This window comes from Paroedura picta, chromosome 1 (genome assembly GCF_049243985.1).
Source record: "Paroedura picta isolate Pp20150507F chromosome 1, Ppicta_v3.0, whole genome shotgun sequence".
NCBI lineage: Eukaryota > Metazoa > Chordata > Lepidosauria > Squamata > Gekkonidae > Paroedura > Paroedura picta.
The window spans coordinates 174235367-174256488 of record NC_135369.1 but is presented as its reverse complement, the minus strand read 5'-3'; the positions used below and the strand labels follow the sequence as shown (position 1 = coordinate 174256488).

At 42.6% G+C, this 21122-nt stretch overlaps 1 protein-coding gene across 5 annotated transcripts in view; it reads left to right on the top strand.

Moving 5' to 3' along the window:
• The window catches only part of MATR3 (matrin 3), a 35942-nt gene that overhangs the window by 4305 nt on the left and 10515 nt on the right, over positions 1 to 21122 (top strand). The window contains exons 2-10 of one of the 5 annotated variants that reach the window (XM_077312679.1): positions 3315 to 3413; positions 6603 to 7655; positions 12992 to 13053; positions 15437 to 15478; positions 16203 to 16303; positions 17712 to 17764; positions 18426 to 18551; positions 19931 to 20056; positions 20163 to 20333. In XM_077312679.1, the coding sequence (XP_077168794.1) occupies positions 6765 to 7655; positions 12992 to 13053; positions 15437 to 15478; positions 16203 to 16303; positions 17712 to 17764; positions 18426 to 18551; positions 19931 to 20056; positions 20163 to 20333 (1572 nt within the window). In that variant the 5' untranslated portion in view covers positions 3315 to 3413; positions 6603 to 6764. Of the gene's footprint in view, positions 1 to 3314; positions 3478 to 6602; positions 7656 to 12991; positions 13054 to 15436; positions 15479 to 16202; positions 16304 to 17711; positions 17765 to 18425; positions 18552 to 19930; positions 20057 to 20162; positions 20334 to 21122 lie in introns of all 5 variants that reach the window. The other 4 variants (XM_077312687.1, XM_077312706.1, XM_077312697.1 and 1 more) reach the window with 4 other exon arrangements.

Sequence of the window (21122 nt, the reverse complement as noted above, 5' to 3'; positions counted from 1 at the left end):
TTAATATGCATAATATTGGACTTGGCATTGTGCAAACTTTCAAACTCACCAGAGCTATACCTTAGGCTGGATGTAATAAACATTTTAAAAAATAAGAGTAGAAGGAAGGTTTTTTTCAGGCGCTGATGTTAAGATCAGCTCTTGAATGGATCTTCTATGAAATGTAAGTAGCTTAATTTGATATGTGCTGAGTTGAGATACAGCATTGGAGGGACCATGTTCTTTTGATTTTCCAACATGGTCTAGATTTCGTGTTTAATATCACCCAAACAAAACTGTACTTTATCTTGGGTGGAATGTGAGGTTGAGCGAGACAACAAAGAAAGCGGTAAAAATTGGACTGGGGGAGGGTCATTAAATCACAACAGTTGCTAAAAAAAATGTGCACTTTGTGAAATCTGAGTAGTACCTTTAAGACCAATAGAGTTTTATTCTGTGTATAGGCATTCATGTACATGTACACCTTTTCAGATATCTCCCAACATGAATTAACTTTTCAACTGCACAGGAATAGAACGAAGGCACCAGGGAGAAAGTATAAACATAAAATACAATTTTCTCAATTTCACCCTTATATACTTTCATACCCATCGCATGTTCCACATAATATATTTTTGGTAAGGGCTTGGAGGAGGAGCGTGTCTCATGTCTTAAGTGTCACTCAGTGCTTAACACCCACTCAGGGCAGCTGTCCCACCCATGAATGCCTCCTTCTCCAACCAGCTTGCCTGTCTGTCCAGTGGCCAGCCAATCGCCTTCTGTCGCCCAGTGCTGGCCACCCCTCTCCTTCCACTTCCCTCTGAAGCTTGGAGGCTGCAGATGCCTGCTGTGTGAGAGATGCCCCTTCCCAGGGGCCTGCAGCCTTTCCAGGTCCTGGTGGGAGGGAGAGGCCATCCACAGAGTTCTATCCCCACCCCCAATCTAGCACCCATTTTATTCCTGAATGTGACGGGCTTGGCCCCTAGTAAGGAATAAAAATGAGCCCAAAGCTGCCAGAATAGACGCTAAAGTTCACAGAAATTATAAGGGAGCATAGAATACTATGGGGCAATCAACCTCATTAAAGTTAAGGGGGAAACTGGGGAAAGTTCTGTAAACGTTCTTCACTTCACCAGGTCAAATTGACTCCACTTTTGATCTAGTAGTAAGCTAAATAATGGACTGGCTACCTGTTCAATAATGTAGACATTCTTATACTATATGCCTTTCTGGCCATTGGCCTGCTTTGATCAAACCATATAGCCCATACTACAGTACGGTGCCTTTTAGATATTATAGCAACAGCATGGGGGCTTCTTTCTGTGGTATAAAACTGAAAGCTCATACAGTGTGTAGACAGAGCCAATTATGTGGATCCAGTCAGTGCTGTCCAGCTGGGACTGAAGACAACAATCGAGTAAGAAGGACCCTTATGATCAAAGGGATCCTTCCATCTCTTTGTCCCTGATCCTGACTAGGCAGCATTGATTAGTAAAGACTCACAGAATTGGCCCCACCTTCCTGGTGTTTGACCTTTTCAGTGTTACAGCAGACTGCTTCTGTAACATTGGAATGGTTACCTGCGTTGTCAGGGAGAAAAACGTAACTGCAAATGTATGTGTCGATGGGGCATTATTTATTTATTAGACTTTTTACCTGCCACTCCCAATGGCTCATGGCGGGTTACAAGCATTTGCATCAAGCCCCCGATAAAATAGCCCTTAAAACCACAGACATAAAATACAGCAAATAAAGGACAATAAGATGCGCAAAAACCATAAAATTCACGATTCTGTCCCTGAAAAGAAGGCAAGGAAGGGCGGATAAACCCCAAGTGTGCCAATCATGTAACAATGTCTTTGACCTGGCAGAAGAGCTCTATCTTGCAAGCCCTGCTGAACGCTGGAAGCTCCTGCAGGGCCTATAGCTCCTCCAGGAGCTCATTCCACCAGGTTAGGGCCAGGATCAAGAAGGCGCTGGCTGAGGCCATACACACCTCCCTAGGGCCGGGAATGACCAACAAATTTGTACCCGCAGAGCGCAAGGCTCTGGGGGGGCCACAGGGCCACTAGACATGTCAAAGTGTCTATGGAGAAAAGACTTAACACAGAATGATGAAACAAATGTGTAAGGCTTGTAAACTTGACTCCCCCCCCCCAAAAAAAAAAGATGCTCATTTAATACAGTTGTTATTTATGTGCTGCCATAAATATAGTGGGTTTTTTTTGGGGGGGTGTTGTTTTTTAAAGCAAAGAATGTTCCCAGGGCTTACATGAGTTTACAAACAGAAATGTCCGGTGAGAAAGACAATAGGAATAACAATTATAATAAACTCATAACCTGCCATTCTCTGGGAAGCTCGGGGCAGGTAATGAACAATCAAAACATTCAAATACCATTCAATAAATAATTAACATTTAAATGTTATGTATATTTAACAGCCTTCTGAGTAGAGAGGGAGAAGCCCATGTTAGCAAGGAATGAACAAGAGCAAATGTAGCCACACGCGTCAGAACTTAGTTATTATTTGGGATTGAGGATTAAGGGATTAGACTAAAGACCCTGAGGAAAATATGGGTTTTGAAGGGGGACTTGAAGCCAATGGATGCTTGAGAGGTTTAATTGTGTTTATTTAAAAAATATTGTGAATGTGCTGCCTATTGAGGATCATTCTGATGGTCTACAGTTGAAAGTGGCTGTGACTTTTGAATGCAGGAGGAAGTTTCTGTCAGAGTATAATTGCTTCCAATGCAATTGTTGAATTAGTAATGTTTCAATGGCTGTTGATTAAAAGGTCATTTTTAGAATAACAAGTCTGGCTGTCATCCTTCACTTACTTCTGATTGAACTTCCTAGTTAAAGCTTTTACAAACAGTCTCGTTGGAACAACTATTTGCCGATTCCTGTGCTCCAATACTATAAAAAGCGTGGTTCTCCTCAAGGTCCTGATGCTTTTATCTGCTACTTAAAGTTTTATATTCATTCTGGGTGGTGAAACAGCCTAGTAGCTCTTGAAGGACATTCCTGTTCAATATTGCCCTGATGTAAGCCAAGATAGTTTCTTACTCTGTTCTTAAGACAGTAGGCCATATGGTAATGCTTACACATTTGAAAGTACTCATTCTAATGTCTTCTGAGTTAATATTAATTGCTGAAGATAAATAGAACTAGCTGGAGTACACACAAGTGACATTTACCCTTTTTTGTAGGGTAATATTGCTATTGTCCTTTCACCTTTTAACCTCCCGCCACCGTTTTTTCTCCCAAGTCTTATTTCCTTTTCATTGATCCTTCTTTTAAGACATGTTTCTCTGATATCTCCTTTTTCCTTGTAGGTTTCCATCGCTTTCATAATAAGCCTGAGCTGGTGCAGCTTTTGTGGAAACCAGGCTATGCAGTGAGACCATCTGTACAGGCCATCTCTGTGTCAGGAGGTACTCTTCAGATGCTCCTGGGTCTGATATTGTCCAAAACTTTCAGCAACATTAAAAGCAAAAGGTGTAGATTGGTGTTGGATTTGGGGTTTTCTTGCGGAGGAAAAGAACCAGCCTCGCTAATAAGTTCACAAACATTATTACCCTGTCTGACCATTTACATTCTGGATTTTACAGCATTTTTCAAAATCTAGACAAATGCTGTAATCAGTTCTTTAAAAACAACAGGTAAAAAGCAGCTGTTGTGGGATTACAAAACTAAGTACGGAAGAAGACACCTGTTTGGGCTTTCCCCCCCTGCCTTTAAGTAGCTTTACAGAAGCTTATGTCACGCACACATGAAAATCAGCCTGAATATGTGGAAGGATGTTAATAAGATCAGGCAGTAAAGAATTGGTCTTGTCAAGGCTTGGCAGTAAAATCTGTGAATCTCTGTGCTTCCTCCCTCCTCCCCCACTAACATTCAATACCTATTTCAAGTTGTTTTCACCTGCCAAAAAAAAACAGCTCTGAAAGATAACAGCTTCCAAACAAGTGTATTTCCTCCCGTGTAAGCACTCACATCTGGGAAGGAAGCTTGTTTGTTTTTAAAGACCTCTTAATATTAGACTCTTTTTAAAAAGTGGAAAACGCAAAGGAAAACACTGGCTACTTGAATGCGGTATAGATTGCTGGTTCCTCTCCATATATTCTACATGGCTGAAGAAGTAGATGGACTTTTCCCACAAACTCATCTCTCAGTTTTGAAACGACTGCTGGTGGTAGAGTTATGCAGAGCTGATCATGGGAATTCTAATCTCACCCTAGAACTTAATTTGAGGCAGGTCTTGGGCACTGCGGCAGCATCCATCCCCCCCCCCCCCAATGCCTAAAAACTTTGACTTTAAAAAAAGGGCATCTGAGTGCTTGCAAAGCACCCTTTCTTCATCACCGAGTAACACATGTGGAGAGGGCAATCTTGCAAAGCTCGGAAATAAGCCACCTACAGCTGCCTCCTCTCCAGCCCTCTATTCAAGTACAGGGAACTCTCTGGATGAACTTAACAGGTCGTTACTAGTCTTTGCTGATACACAGGCAAGTAGAAGTCAGGCTAAGGAAAAGGACACCAGGGCTTGTTTACCAAATAACTGCAATGGACTCTACCGTTGTAGTTAACTGGGTGGGGGGCAAAAAAAAAAACTAAGCAAGGTCTGCTTTCACATCAAAATTAAGAGCTTCTTCCCAGCTAAAAACAGTGCACAGAAGCAATTCTGTACTGGTCTTCAGATTCTGAGTCAGCACCTGCACACTTAGGAGCAATTTACCTGGTCCAGGTGTGGGTGGGGTCACCCCACATTCCCATTAATAAAGCTTCACAGTTTTGTTGCTGAGCATGAGACTTCTAGTTTCAATTTGCAGACCTTCTATGATGCCATTTTGCTTAAGCTTTCTTACATTCAGCCAGTGTTGTTATGGGTGTTTTTATGTTAGTTCCTTGACATTTGCCCTTTCCTTCCTTTCTGTTGATACCTACTCTGGGTCTGCAATATCTGAACCATCTTTCTGGTTCCACCTTTCCCTTGAGGTTTTTCAGTGTTTTTCTTCACCCATATCCCATTGAGCTTGATGCGGGGTATCTGAAGTTATAATGAAACATGTCTTTAATAGTGGTGGACAGAACCGATTATAGATTAATCTGTCCCTGCAGAGCAATTATTTGAGGCAACAACTTTGAGAGCTTCATGTTAAAATAGCCCCACTCTGTTATATTTGCATATTTTTTCATATGTGTGCATATAGATATCAGATACCAATATGTGTCTGATACAGTATCTTTCCCCTGCAAAAATTAACATTATCAAAGAGCCTTTGATAACATCAAGTAACCGCTTCAGCTGCTGTTTTGCTTATCAACCAAAAAGGGTTTGGGCATTAATACATTCCTATAGGTTTTTCCTTATTTCCCCCAATTCCTACTGGAGTGGTCTGCCACTACTTCTAGCTTACCCTAAAGTTTTTTTTCTCTCCAGCTGTATGGGGAGACAGCAGCTAGTGGGATTTTCAAACGTGCCTAACTAAGATTTCACTTTTCATTGAAGCTTCCACTCTTGGGTACTTTAGCAAAACCTCCTGAGCTTTTCTGTTCTTGTAAGGCTACTCCAGAGAGGTACATAGGCTTTATAAGGTGGCTTACAGTTTAATATAGAACGATGCAGGTAACCACTGCAAGGATTAAAGGCGTGTTTGAGGGATATGCATGTCAGATGGTCGTGGGAATCTTACAACCACCTGTGGTTTTAGCATAAATGTCAGGTCTCATTTCAAAGACAGCAGCACATCTCCCTGAATCCCTAGTTTAATTAGAATAGTGCCAGGGAAGACTTAGATTTGAGGGCAGTAGTAGAGACAAACAAGACTTTTGTGGTATAGGCTTTTGAGAGTCAAGACTCCCTTCGCCAATAGTGCCATAGAGTTTCTCTTCATTAAGTAAACAGTAGGATCTCCCTGTTGAGTACTGATGAAGCCTGACCTTGGTTAGCTTGAAATCTTGCAACAAACTATACCTGGCACACAGCATAGGATTGAAATAGGCAGATACAGTTTGTGGTGCTAACAGCACGTAAACTGTGCCTTGCATAAAAGGTCTTGTGTGATTCTACTTAACGGTGACCTTGTTTTCCATTACAAAAGTCTTTATCAGCCATTCAGTTCTACTGACTAGAAATGGCTTTGTCTCATATAGCAAGTCTTTTACTAGGCACTGTCCGCACATCACCTCCTTTTTAAGTTCTTTCTGTCCTTTCCCCAATGGTGCAGGTTTACCTTCCAACAAATGTGAGTTACATTTCTTGCTGCCACGGTTGTTGCATTGTGGTCTTTTTCTGGAGTTTAGCACAAGGACATGGTGTCTGTATGCACCCTCCTGTTTAATATGAAGCATGAAAATAGAAAATAAATTCTAGCCATCTAATACTTGAACATCACTGTTCTTCCAAACAATAATACACATTACAAGCAAAAGAAAATGGTGCCTGTCTGTGGGGCGGGGAAGAGAATGTGTAGTAGAGTTCTGGGTGCATCTTCAGTCTGTTGAAGTTACATAATAAAATCCATGTAAGCCCTTAAATTGTTAGATCAACACGATGCATAATATTTAAAACTGCATCTGCATAAAGGGATTTATGACTAAAACTGCTTGTTTTTCTACAGACTTGTCTGGTGTTTCTCAGCTTGAAGAAGATCTCCGGTCATTATTGATCCCTTTTCTTGGCGTTACCTTTTTGAAGTGAAGTTTACCTAGCTTTCTAGTGCGAGCTTTCTTTTGAGACACCTCTAACGTTTGATCCGTAATAGACAAGCGATAGCTCAGCAATGTCCAAGTCGTTCCAGCAGTCATCTCTAAATAGGGATTCCCAAGGTCACGGGCGTGACCTCTCTGCAGGAATAGGCCTTCTTGCTGCTGCTACCCAGTCTTTAAGTGTGCCAGCATCTCTTGGAAGGATGAACCAGGGTACTGCACGGCTTGCTAGCTTAATGAATCTTGGAATGAGTTCTTCATTGAATCAACAAGGATCTCATAGCACACTGTCTTCTGCTAGCGCATCTTCCCATACCTTGCAGTCTTTATTTAGCCTTGGAAGTAGAGGCCCACTCCCTTTGTCTTCTCAGCACCGTGGAGATGCCGAGCAGGCCACTAACATTCTGGCCAGCTTTGGCCTGTCTGCTAGAGACTTAGACGAACTGAGTCGCTATCCTGAGGACAAGATCACTCCTGAAAACTTGCCTCAAATTCTTCTGCAACTCAAAAGGAGGAGAGCTGAAGAAGGCCCTTCACTGAGTTATGGTAGAGATGTCAGATCAGCTGCACGGGATCCTCCGTACAGAGTACCTAGGGATGATTGGGAAGAGAAAAGGCATTTTAGAAGAGATAGCTTTGACGATCGTGGTTCTAGTCTCAACCCAGTGGTTGAATATGATCATGGAAGTCGGTCTCAAGATTCTTATTATGACAGACTGGATTATGAAGAGGACAGATTAAGAGATGGAGAAAGGGGTAGGGATGACTCTTACTATGGCGAGACATCACATAAGTATAAATTTGACAGTGAGTATGAGAGAATGGGTCGTGGCCCCGAGAGATCTCTCTTTGAGAAAAAGAGGGGTGCTCCTCCAAATAGCAATATTGAAGACTTCCATGGATTCTTACCGAAGGGTTATCCCCATCTGTGCTCTATCTGTGATATGCCCGTTCATTCTAATAAGGTGAGTTAAGCATCAGATGCTTATTTTTCTTTACTTTGTAGTCCCTGTTGCCTGTTTCTTTGCCTCAGTTTTCTATGTTCTGATTATACCTTAACACTATGGTCTCAAAAAACAAAACAAAACAGCAAAGAGTGGTTTTATTTTCAAGGCGTTGTTTGCAAACCTGTTAAGCCAGGACTATTAATAACTGTCTCACTCATACGGCTTAAGGCCAGGTCAGTTGTCATCTAGTCAATTTTATATTTTGCATCTACATATTCTCTTAACTTAGTTTGGGGTAGGTTTTTTGTTTTGTTGTTTTTTTGTCATTTTGTTTTCCACTTATTCGGGCAGTTAGAGTCAGCGTTCCTTCCCATCTGTCTTGATTGCCGATTGATTTGTAGTTCAGATGCATCTTTGCACAATTCTGCTCCCTCCCTTTCTTGTTTACGGCCAAATAGTTAAATGTCGAATCCTGGAAAATATCGGCAGCAACGTAGCTCACGTTTTTTAAATCCATTCTTGCTTTTGTGACATTCCCTTAAAACTGTTTTCATACCGTGTCTGAAAAGTTCTCACCGTTTTCCCCTCCCCCTTTCGCCACCTTCTTAAACAGGTCAGGCTCACTTTTTATTGTATGTTGCATCTGCCCTTGTAGAATCTCAGAAACCTCAGCCTGCTGCTCCATAGCACCATGCTCTCAGTAGCCCTCTCTACTTATTTGAGTAGATCATTATTAAAAAAAAAATTGATCCAACTTCTCTTCATAGCTTGGTTCTCAACGTAGTAAGTGTGGCTTGAGTCGGGTTTTCTGATTTTGTCAAATGATTATTTAAAATGGTGTTCCTGACATTCCTTGTTTCAGAGCATGTTGCAAAAATATTGCAGGTAAGAGTACATTGTGAGCCTCAAAACTGATTTGCTCTGTATTGTCATTACCGTACTCTGTTGTCATTAACGCTTCCTTCACAGTAGCATCTGGGAGGTGTCTAATCTACCCTTGGGAAATATTTCAGCGATCCAAAACTGTTCTTAAATCACTAAAATAAGGGTTATTAAACAAAAAAGTAATGGAATATCTTAGTATTGGAAATAACATGTGTAAGCTTTAATGTCTCTGGGAGAGGCATTTACCAATCCTGCTCTGCAGCTTCAGACAGAAGATCTTCTCCTCAGAACATTTATCTCTTCTGCAAATTAAAATCTGTAGTCCTCTTAGAGTGACCTATTTCCAGAGTTAAGCATTTTACATTTTAACATCTTTAGCTGAAATACAAGAATTTGATACTAATCCTTGACAATACTGATGCAAATAACTGAGGCATTTTAATGCAAAATTGTTTATTTTGCCTGAATTCTGGGTAAGCTTTCTGTATCTAAAAAAAAAGCAGTCACTGCAGAGAGATTTACACATTCAACAACAGAAGAAAACTTGCGGTATTATACCATCTGCAGCTAAAGCTGCATCTAATTGAGAGAGATGTTTTAAAATACCACTTGACCATTCTGCGCTCTATAATCAAAATAGTTCTACTGTGGGAGGTCATATATGTATTGGAAGAATCTTATTGTTTTGGATTGTTAGTACCTTTCTCTCTCTTTCCCCCTCTCCTTTTGAGATTTCCACTTTCAGCAATTTCTTTTTAAGTCCTGAATATTTTTGTGTAAGAAATACTTTTCCAGATTGCCAAATGAGAGCCATTCTGAGCTTTTGGCCCTCACATTTGAAAAGAAGGCACCCAACTAAAGAGCAATTCAAATTGACTTTTTTTTAATGTGTGCTTTTCTTGAGGTTTGTAGTCATCTCAGCTTCTAAACTATTCTAAAATCACAATCCAGTTCAGACTGATCTAGCAGCACAAGTCAAAGCAGCTGCTTGAGCTTCCAAGAAAGCCGGCATGAAACATATAGCTTCATATTCATACTTTTCAAACATTTGTACGGAAGCTTGGCTTAGATCAAAAGCTGGGATGGTTTTGGAAGGTGACCTTTCCCCATGTTATTAGGATTGGGTTACTGAGAGATGTATTACTCACTCGACCCATCCTACTGGTAGCCTTTAAAAAAAATTATTTGCTACTGGGATGCTGTGCAAGGAAGGAACCAGGGAAATATGCTGTCTGACTTTCCATCCAGATAGGGGTCCCCAAGGTGCTTCTTTTTGGTCATTTGGAGGCTCTCTTTGTCAATCATCAATCAAGGAATATAAATGTTCAGTTCTGTATTGTGTGCTGGCATTTATACAGTTAGAAGGAGCATCTCATTGGATTGCTATTAGTAGGATTAATGGAATTTTGAAGGCAAGTAACCCGATTTTTTTGTGTTTGAGAACAAAAAGATGAAGATCTCGTTGCCCACCGAGTGTTTTACAATTGTAGAAATCACTTTGAATGTCATAAAAGTAATTTCAGCTTAACTCTCATTTTCCATCAAAAAAACAAATCCTGCACCCTGTGTCATGCTGATGCAGTAGATTTCGATGTTCTGCTGTATAGCTCTGTATTGAGGACCATGGGGAGGGCCAGAATCTTTTTCCTGGAAGTTCTACTGGGTCCTCCTCTGGCTTCCGCGCTTCACAGGGCATTTTCCACGCTCTTCAAAGCATCCCTTTGCAACTGTAAGCCTGCATGTTTGCTTAAGTGACAGAGCTGGAGTTTTCAGAAGACTGAATTCTGCACTTGTGGAGAATGCTCAGCAGATTTGCTTAAAAGCAACAGTGTGAGGGTTGCTAACGAAGTGTCTTTAATTTCACTGTCATCTCAAGGTTAGTAGTCAAACCAGGGCTGTGTATTCAGGCTCATGTTGAGAATAACCCTGGTATATTTTTTGAGTCCATGTGCTTCATCCCTCTCGCACTTGTCCAAGGAACTGAAATTGAAGACCTGCTGGTTTAGAAAGCTGTCAGACTAACAACAGGCCGCAGAAGAAAACAGGGGAACTTTCTAAGGCAATGTTTGTAATAATGTATACAATGAGTAAATTCAATTTCTTTTACAACTTTTATATACTAGAAGGAACAACCATAACAGCTTCTAGATAAATTCCGTTTTCATTGGCTTCATCAGTGGTTGAAACCTCCAATCCTCCAAAAACAGTTTGTAGTATCAAAGGTGGCAAAATCCTATCGCCTTTCCTTATATTACTATTTTAATATTTTAGTATCAGTCGGCCATAGGTTCTCTAGGGCAGTGGTCCCCAACCTTTTTATCACCGGGGACCACTCAACGCTTGACAATTTTACTGAGGCCCACTGCACTAACGCTCTCTGACTCTGGTCGCTATGGTAATGTTTAAACATCCCTTCAAAATAAGGTACAGACACACCACAACAATGAACATAAGAAACATTTTATTTTCATGGAAATTTTAACTCATGACAATGACAAATCAATGGGAACCCTGAGCTTGTTTCTCCGCAACGAGATAGTCCCATGTGCGCCTGCCGGATAGTGGATGAAGTAAAGGGCCGGGGGGGGGGGGAGGCATCCTTCTCGGCCCACCTCCAGTTAGTTAACGGACCGCATGTGGTCCGCGGCCCACAGGTTGGGGATCGCTACTCTAGGGCAGTGGTCCCCAACCTTTCTGAGGCTGGGGACCGGCAGGGCATCAGGCCGCGCCTGCGCGAGTCACGCATGCGCAATGCGCGGCCCGGCCCTGATTCCCTCTCCCCGTCCTCCCGCAGTAAGAAACTTCCCGGGCCGCAAGCTTGCGGCCTGGGAAGTTTTTTACTGCGGGGGGGCGGGGAGAGGGAGCTGCGGCCCGGTGCCATGGGCTTCACGGCCCAGCACCGGGCCGCGGCCCGCAGGTTGGAGACCACTGCTCTAGGGTACTGCGTGGAATGCTAGTCAACGACCACTCCCCACTTCTACAGGTCACTGCAGAATCTGATTAGGAGTTTGCTTTTTACGCATAAACTAGGATACTGAACTACAGTTTAATCTCGGCATCCTGGTTTGTAGGGGAGACATTAGTTTCTTATAGCCACTTAATTTCCATGTCACAACCAACAAGTGTTACGGGGAAGACTTTCTAAACCAGAGAGTCTTCATTATTGGCTGCGCACTCAAGAGAAAAATGACTCCTAAGCCAAGCTTGTTCTCACCATGAGCAAACGGGGTTCTTTGTGACAATTGACTAGAGCCTTGCAAAATGGTCACTTTGCCGCCCGAGCTCAAGAAGAAAAGAAAATCGGAATTAGAAACAAGATTCATTTTTGTTAAAGTACCCGTAGCTATTGACTTCTGGAACCAGCCTGTGCTATAACTGCGAGTAAGCGTTGGGGGTGGGCTGTTGGAGATGTGCCCTCTCTTTCCCATCCCTTTCATTGCTGAAAGTAATGAAAAGTGAGCTCAGCATAGTTACTAACCAAATTCAATGTTAATCGGGCCTTGAAGACGCTTAAAAAAGGTAAAGGTATCCCCTGTGCAAGCACCGGGTCATGTCTGACCCTTGAGGTGACGCCCTCTGCCGTTTTCATGGCAGACTCAATACGGGGTGGTTTGCCAGTGCCTTCCCCAGTCATTGCTGTTTACCCCCCAGCAAACTCGGAAGGATGGAAGGCTGGGTCAACCTTGAGCCGGCTGCTGGGATCGAACTTCCAGCCTCATGGACAGAGCTTCAGACAGCATGTCTGCTGCCTTACCACCCTGCACCACAAGAGTCTCTGAAGACGCTTTAGAAACGGGCTAATTGAGCATAATCCAAATGGATTTAAATTGAGTATAAGAATGGCGCCACACTTAAAGCCGTTAGAAGATTTTTTTCACCCAAGCAAGGGGGCAAGAAGACAACTTACCTGTTGCTAATCCCTTATCCATGGCTATGTTTTCCCAAGGCATCACCATGAGAAGTGGAAAGGACTGACTGCTCAAACAGTGCATGTGCTGCCAGAGACGGGTGAAACGGACAGACGTGCAGTTGCTGCAAAGGAAGGGCCTGCTCGTTCCTTCTCTTGGACTGCTTCAGATTTGAGCTCTTCAACAGGATTAATTGAATCTCACAGACTCAGTTCAACTGTGGAACATGATTCAGACTGTTCTGTTGTTTGATTAGTAAAGTTGTGTCAGGGGGGAGGATGCCCCTTTCTACATAGATTACATTCATTTTTGCCCCGAATTCATATAGAACAACCAAAGTATTCTGCTTCTGCTCTTCCCCCCCCCCACACTCAGAAATGCTGTTGGCTGATATAAGGTAAACAAACTCCACTGCCCCTGTACCCCTGTACAGCACTCCTTGAGATTTTGATTGACATGCAAATGATTCTGTGGGTGTTTTAGCTTTGAAATGTGGTTGGTTTGTTTTTTTTCAAAAGCCAGCTTTTGAGTTCCTGATAATTTTAACTTTGTGCTTTGCAGGAGTGGAGCCAGCATATCAATGGAGCAACACATAGCCGACGTTGTCAACTTCTCCTTGAAATGTATGGATCTGAATGCTTTTTAAATGTCCCTTTTCTCGTTATAATTGCAATGTCTTCTGCGTTTGTTTCAGAAAACACAAGTGCACAGTGCTTATCTCTAATTCTGTGTTCAATTTAAGTCTTTAGTAATAAGCGTGCACTGTACATTCAAGCTGTCTGCATATCATTTTGAAAGCTAATCAAATGGGGTTTAGCCAGTTCTACAGACGTTCCGTGAAGCCATTTTCCCTTGTATAGGAGGCTGCAGCAGTACATGTGGCAGCGCCATGCAGTGCGTCTGTGAATTAAACCCTCAAACCATTACTTCTTCTTGGCCTCCTTGGCCTCACTTCTCCTTGAGAGCCAGTTTGGTGTAGTGGTTAGGAGTGCGGACTTCTAATCTGGCATGCCAGGTTCGATTCTGCGCTCCCCCACATGCAGCCAGCTGGGTGACCTTGGGCTCGCCACGGCACTGATAAAATTGTTCTGACCGAGCAGTGATATCAGGGTTCTCTCAGCCTCACCCACCTCACAGGGTGTCTGTTGTGGGAAGAGGAAAGGGAAGGCGAATGTAAGCTGCTTTGAGCCTCCTTCGGATAGGGAAAAGCGGCATATAAGAACCAACTCTTCTTCTTCTCTGTGTAACCCAGTTGCTTTAAGTGACTTCCATCTATAAGACTAGTCTTGCTGATAGGACCAGAAAAATTACAAGCCCATCAATCTATATACTTCTTTCTTTGTTTGTTTTAAATGCTTGTAAAGGTGCTGTATCCTTAGACTTCTTAAACTGGTTCTTCTAAAGTAGCAAACATTATTAACATTTTTTTAAAAGGCCAGGGGAAATTGGCACTTGGGAAAGAGCAATTCTTTTCCTCTTCTCTCCTGCCCCTCCCAACCAAAAGAAAGAAGGTGTGTGTCATAGGTCTTAAGAGAACCATGCACTAAGTATGAATTTTGATTAGCCAAAAAGGTCCCTGATGTTCACAAATAAAATATACAGTCATTTGCCTCATAACACCTGCTCAGGGCTTTTTGCAATTGTTGTTAAAAGCCATCACATAATTAAAACAATAAAATATTATGAAAAAAACAGTAAAACATAATTCCAATATTGCTTCACTGCCTACCAGCAGTCACAGTCCAGCCAGCAAGGTATGAGAAAAACAAAATCAGCAGGCCAAAATGATTAGTCTCGCAGCCACTCTTGTTTGGTGTATAAATCATATAATTTCTGGGCAATCGGGCTCCTTGGTATATTTCCCCCCATTTTCAATGATTGCCACTGCAAAGTCTGTAATCCATTTAAAGTAATATATCAATTAAGACATATCTGTCGGCTTTAAGCTCTCTATCTTGAGGCAATTTTACTCCTACGCGTAAGGTATGACTTAAGGGGGGGGGATAAATGTAGCAAATACTCTAGGAATAAAAACCTTGTTGCTAAGTGTTAGATCAGAATCCATGAAGAGGACAAGTTTGCAGAAGAGATCCCTCCCACTTTACTAGCACTGGTCTTGGTGCTCCCTAAATAGCCCGCTGGTTGGTATACCCATAGGTGCAGGGGGAGGGGGGGGCTGGCAGAAATCAGGAGTCCCACTCAAGTCAGGTGTGTGTGTGTGGGGGGGTGTCAGTTTCTGCCAGTTCCTCCCCCTGGCTGCGCCCCATGTTTGTCACTGGGGTCTGCCTCCTCAGAAGAGCTCTTTGGGAATGGTGCATAGCATCCTTCATGGGGGATGCAGCAGCCATCCATCCCTTGAACTCTCTGCACAAGAGAACAACTCTGAATCTTGATGTCATTCATACTCAAGTCTGTCCGACTCCCTTCCTCCCCAATCATTTCTTTGCCAGACTAAAAATAGATTGAGGTTATCATACAGCGTCTTGGCGTCGTGTGATGGCGACATCACCCAAATATCTGATTCCATTTTAACACCAAGAATCATGCCGAGACAATTTCATCTTAAGCATGTTTACCTTGAAGTAAACTGCATTATTGAGTTCAGGGGTCCTTATTTCCAAGTCAATATGGAATGGATTCTGGAACTGAAGTAATTTATAGACCTGCTAATAAGAGAGACGGCTTTGTTCACGAAACACATCAAGCAATGGCAGACAGAGTGAACAAGATGGTTTCAGGCATAAGAAATAGGAGCCACTATCAAAGATGCTAGCAACCTTTCATGTTGCGAATTGGATCCTGTGGCTGCAATAGTAGTATATTTTGTTTGTAATTGAAGCATTTGTCCTTTAGCTGCTGGAGTGGAGAGGGGCTTGCAGAGAGGGGTGGTCTACAAATCTAATAGTAATAGTAAATCTAATAATGATAATTGCACAGTAGCTTTCTAGCCATAATATTTGGGTTACGAGAAACTATGTTTTAACTTCTTTTTTTTTTCCTTGAAAGATACCCAGAATGGAACCCTGATAGCGATTCTGGACATGGGCTGTAAGTAAAATAGCTGTCAGTTTAGAAACTGTTCTCCAATAGCAAATTTCTCTAAGTAGCTTATAGTGTAGAAAATACGATGGGAACGAACAGAAGAGGGAGGGGACTTCTGAATTTTGTTCTCTCTGCTTGCAGTTCTTTGTCATTTTAGGTTATAGGCCCTTTGGCTTGAGCTACTGGGCACAACAAGGCATTCAGCACCTGTAGTGGAGGAGAAGGCCACTCAATCAGATCTTACCCATCAACTGCTAGCCAGATAGGAGGGCCTTCCTGTCAAATAAGTAGATTTACGTCCCAGTATGTTCCTTCTTTTTTTGGAAATAATTCTGCCAGTCCTCATTTTTTGAGTGGACTTCTTGAAATGTCTACTTTGTAACTTTCTGCTAAAATGCAAATTCAGCCACAAACTGTATGCATAGAAAGAGCAGGAGGATCTTTCAATCCCCCCAGTAGAAAGCAACTCTTAAATGCGGTGCTTCCCATTGGCTTGCTGTCATGTGGAAGTGTCTTTGGAGAGCATACAGCTCCAAGGACTATGCAGTCATGGTCTATCAGCAGGCTTTGTTCAGTCAATGCTATAGAACTGTATGGGAAAGTGAACTTGGAATTGGACTTCTGTTCTCTTCTTCTCTATGGCTGGTCTGACACTTTAATCACTGGCATTAAAAATGTGACTGCAGGCTTTTTGAATGGGCTACCATGGCATTGTGTTTGTGTGTTCTAGGAGTGATCCCTTCATGTTGCAGCAGTCTACCAATCCTGCCCCTGGAATTTTGGGACCACCTCCACCTCCTTTTCATCTTGGACCACCAATTGGATCAAGAGGTGACCTGAATGAATGCATCTTAGAGAAACATCCTCTTTCTTCCATTCTTAGCTGCATTAGCCTTTGCTGATCAGTATGTTGTTTGAGTTCTTAAGACCTGATAGGGACCTAAAGAAATCAGACCTTTACCTCAACTTCATGTGGTTAAAGTTAGCCATCAGCCCATGACTTGATATCCAACTTCTTCGCAGTATTAAAGGTATTCTAAATGATTGACAACAAAACAGTTTTCTCATCAGACTGCGAAGTGCAGTATTTGTAGATTCTGTTTAGGGATGATACTAGGGTGATTGTGATCCTTTGGAGCAGTGCTCTTCAATGTGTTAAGGTTCTGCTGAGCTGAAAACGTGGCAGTATTTAGGTGACTAACTATAATAATAATAATTATTATTATTAGATTTATTTCCCGCCACTCCCTTGCGGCTCGTGGCGGGTAACAGCATCCCAAAATCCCCATTAAAACAATAACGTTACCAATATTACCGGCATGGCAAGAACGGCAGCTCAACTCCCCCCCCCCACTACTAGCGGGTGGAGAGGAGGTCCTGATGATGTTTTGCTTCGGGTCCGAATCCCGAGTCCCGGGGGGGGGGGGGGGAATAGATCTATATTATCAGCCCCAGCCTCAACCATAAACCTGGCGGAAGAGCTCCGTTTTGCAGGCCCTGCGGTACGTTGAAAGATCCCGCAGGGCCCGCAGCTCTCCCGGGAGCTCATTCCACCAGGTTGGGGCCAGGACCGAAAAGGCCCTGGCCCTGGTCGAGGCCAGGCGTGCTTCCCTAGGGCCGGGAACGACCAGCAGATTTTCACCCGCAGAGCGCAAGGCCCTGTAAGGGGCATAGGGCGATAGGCGGTCCCTCAGGTAGATGTCATGCAGTAGGAAGAAGCAGAACCATGGTTGCTACCGTACTGGTGCATGAAGACTGGAATTGTGGCAATAGACCAGAAGATCTGGGGGCAGGAAGCACAAGTGCCAGCAGATTAACTGTGTTGTGGAACAAACAAAAGGATCAAAACCATAGAGTTGTGTTCCGAGTGGGCTCACCACAAGCAAAGGGGCTCAAGAGTCATGGTTCCCTTGCTCTCTACACAGCAGAAGATAACCAAAATGTATAGCTCTGTAGGAAGTCACAACCCAGCAGGAGTGGCTCCATGACCCATCTAAGGGTCCTAATCCATCAGCTGAAGACAACTGCTTTAAAAAAAATGTCTTTAGTGACAAAAACATAAGGCTGGATTACCTTATGAATCTTAAACTGATTATTAACACGCTCCATATGTCTGCTTTCTGCTAAAGGTTCAAGAGTTCCCTGTTGTAATGCGGTTAGAAGTTGCCTTGTTCATAATAGTGTTGCCAGGCTTTTGAATTCCGTAACCCTAAATTTGCCTTGTTTGGTTTATATCAAGGAGCTGGAAATGGAAGTATGCAAGGACCAAGACACCTGCAGAAAGGAAGACAGGTCGGTATCAGGCCAGAAGAATGCAGATATTTACATTGAGCCGTTGGCTGTTTTGGATGATAATTTGTTCAAATAATATAAGGGCTTGAGTTGGTACTGCAGTAATACACTTGTGTTTGGACCGTAGCATTTACAGCAGCAGATGGAGACTTACAAGACAGAAGTTCTTCCATGCCATGCAGTCCCCTTCATATGGAGATAAACTAGTGTCTTGGGAAGAAGACTTCCTATCTAGGTTTCTCTCTGATATATCACCATCCTTGTAGAAGGATTCTTTTTGTGTAGAGGGGGGTCCCTAATAATCTGTTGGGTGCAACCTAGACCCCTTGGTAAAAACGTGATCACAATTAGTTTGGGGAGTCCTTTAAGATTACATTATTGTTGGCATGTTACTTTTAAGTGTGTACTCAGGGCAACATACCAAATTGCCACAGGTAGTGCACACATCCACAAGACTCGCTTCTCAGACATTAGTGTTTTCAAAGTAATTGGATTTAATCTGGGATGAAAGATCCTGTTTTTTTTAATGCTTGTGCTGACTAGCTCATCAAAAAGTTAATTAAACGATCCCCTACCAGAATGACTAGGATGGACGCTTTTAATCATCTCTCTTTCTGCTTTGTGTGTTAATTTGTTGACTGTTATTCTTCGCCATTAATAGGAAACGAGCAGAGTCGTTCATATTATGGATTTTCAGAGAGGAAAGAATTTGAGATATCAGCTGCTGCAGCTTGTTGAACCATTTGGAATGATCACAAATCACCTTATCTTAAACAAAATTAATGAGGTAAGGCTTTTTTAAAACTTGTCTAGCTAAAAAGAATTCTAATTTATTTTGGACAATATGAATATTTTAATTGTAATGTGCTCCAGTGGACAACTAACATAAATGTCCCACACCTTTAAAGGAGAGGAGAATATAAGAGGAGTGTATGACACAAGTCCATAAAGTCCCTTTGGGGGCTTTTTCTTTTTTACTCTAGCAAATCCTGTGCTTCATGATGTCAGAAAGTAGAATAATAGAGTCATCATAGAATCATAGAGTTGGAAGGGACCTCATGGGTCATCTAGTCCAACCCCCTACACCATGCAGGACACTCACAACCCTATCGCTTATCCGCTGTATCCTGTCACACGCTTGAGCCTTCACAGAACCAGCCTCTCTGTCCGATGGCTATCCAGCCTCTGTTTAAAAATTTCCTAAGATGGAGAACTCACCACCTCCCGAGGAAACCTGTTCCACTGAGAAACCGCTCTAACTGTCTGGAACTTCTTCCGGATATTTAGATGGGCTTTCTTTTGAATTAATTTCATCCCATTGGATCTGGTCTGTCCCTCCGGGGCAGGAGACAACAACTCTGCTCCATCCTCTACATCAGTGGTCCCCAACCTTTTTATCACCTGGGACCACCCAACGCATTTTACTGAGGCCCGGTGTGTGGGGGGGATAGTTTACTCCTCTACTCTTAACCACTGCCCACTCTCAACCAATAATGAACATAAGGAACATTTTATTTTCATGGAAATTTTAACTCATGACAATGACAAATCAATGGGAATCCTGAGCTTGTTTCTCTGCAACGAGATAGTCCCATCTGGGAGTGATGGGAGACAATGACACTCGAAGTGTGTTGTAAAGGGCCGGAGGGGATGAAGTAAAGGGCCGGGGGGGGGGGGAGAAGGCGTCCTTCGGGGCCCACCTCCAATTAGTTGAAGGACCACATGTGGTCCGCGGCCCACAGGTTGGGGATCGCTACTCTACATGGCAGCCTTTTAAACACTTGAATATGGTTATCAAATCCCCTCTCAGTCGTCTCTTCTCCAGGCTAAACAGACCAAGCTCCGCCAACCTTTCCTCAAATGTCTTTAGTTTTCTGCCTCTTGAGTGGCAAGAGCTGGCTGTTGAATATTACAGGTTTTAGTATCCCATAATTTGCATGTGCTGAAATGAAACGTACTTACACTTTCAACGTGTGTCTGATTATTAAAATATATCCTGTAGGGCTGCACGCCCAAATTATATATTGGGTTCATGCTAAACACTGAAAGATTTTCCTAGAGTAAATTGCTGCTCCTTTGAAGATTTTAAGGCTGTTCTCTATTTTTGTGCTTTGCTCATTCCTTCCTTGAAGAGGAATGTGTGAGTTATTTATCTTTCAATTTCAGGCGTTTATTGAAATGGCTACCACCGAAGATGCTCAGGCGGTAGTAGAATATTATTTGTCAACACCAGCATTAGTTTTTGGCAAGCCTGTAAGAGTACACTTATCACAGAAGTATAAGAAAATTAAGGTAAAGTCAGTGTTATTTATTCCCTTCCTTGCTTCGATGTACTTGTCCTTTTAATTCGCAATGTTTTCTCTAACCATCACCCCCTTTTTTCCCCCTGTTTATAAAGAAACCAGAAGGGAAGCCTGACCAAAAATTTGAACCCCCCAAACAAGAGCTTGGCCGTGTGATCCATCTCAGCAATTTGCCTCACTCGGGGTATTCTGACAATGCTGTGCTCAAGCTAGCCGAGCCCTATGGCAAGATCAAGAACTACATCCTCATGAGAATGAAGAGCCAGGTAGTGTATATGGTCAGGCACAAAGCTGAGCTTCAGGAAGCAGGGCCATAGTCCCCAAGGTTGTGGCACCACACACACAAAAACTGATGCATATACAAGAAGCATTCTGTCTCCAGGTGTTATTATTTTTTTTTTGGTATACTGGTTCTGACCATGTTTCTATGCTCATTTGTATGGGAATGTGTCAGTAATTTGTGGGCAGAAGTGATAGGGGGTGGGGCTTAGACCTGTCATTGACATGCAGTACAATGCAGCAGTAATGAAACAGTAGAATGGACTATAAAATAAGGTGACCAGATTTTAATATTGGTAAAGCTGGACACCATTGACCGGGAGGGGGGGGGGTTCTCCATTTAAAATGTGGTCTATATGGAGCAAGAAAACTTTTCATAGAATGCATAGAATGCAAAAATAGTACTGTAATATCTATATTTTAATTTCAACATAAGTACAATTTGCCAGGTGCCCCCAGATGTCCCTCCAAAAATTGGGACAATCTGGTCACCTTACTATAAAATCAGAGTCCAGTAGCACCTTTCAGACCAACAAAGATTTATTCAGGGCGTGAGCTTTCGAGTGCAAGCACTGCAGGTGAGGAGCTGTATTTTTCAGAGTCGCCCTACGTTAATAATTCTCTGTAAATAGGGAATCAGGCTCTAGTCCATTCCTTGGTGTGCATGCTTAGCTATTTCCCTGATAAGGTAACACTTTAAAAAAAATGTGCATAGAGTTTTTACATGAGAGCAATAAAAAATAAATCATTACTTTTAAGTCCAGAGTGGTTGAGCC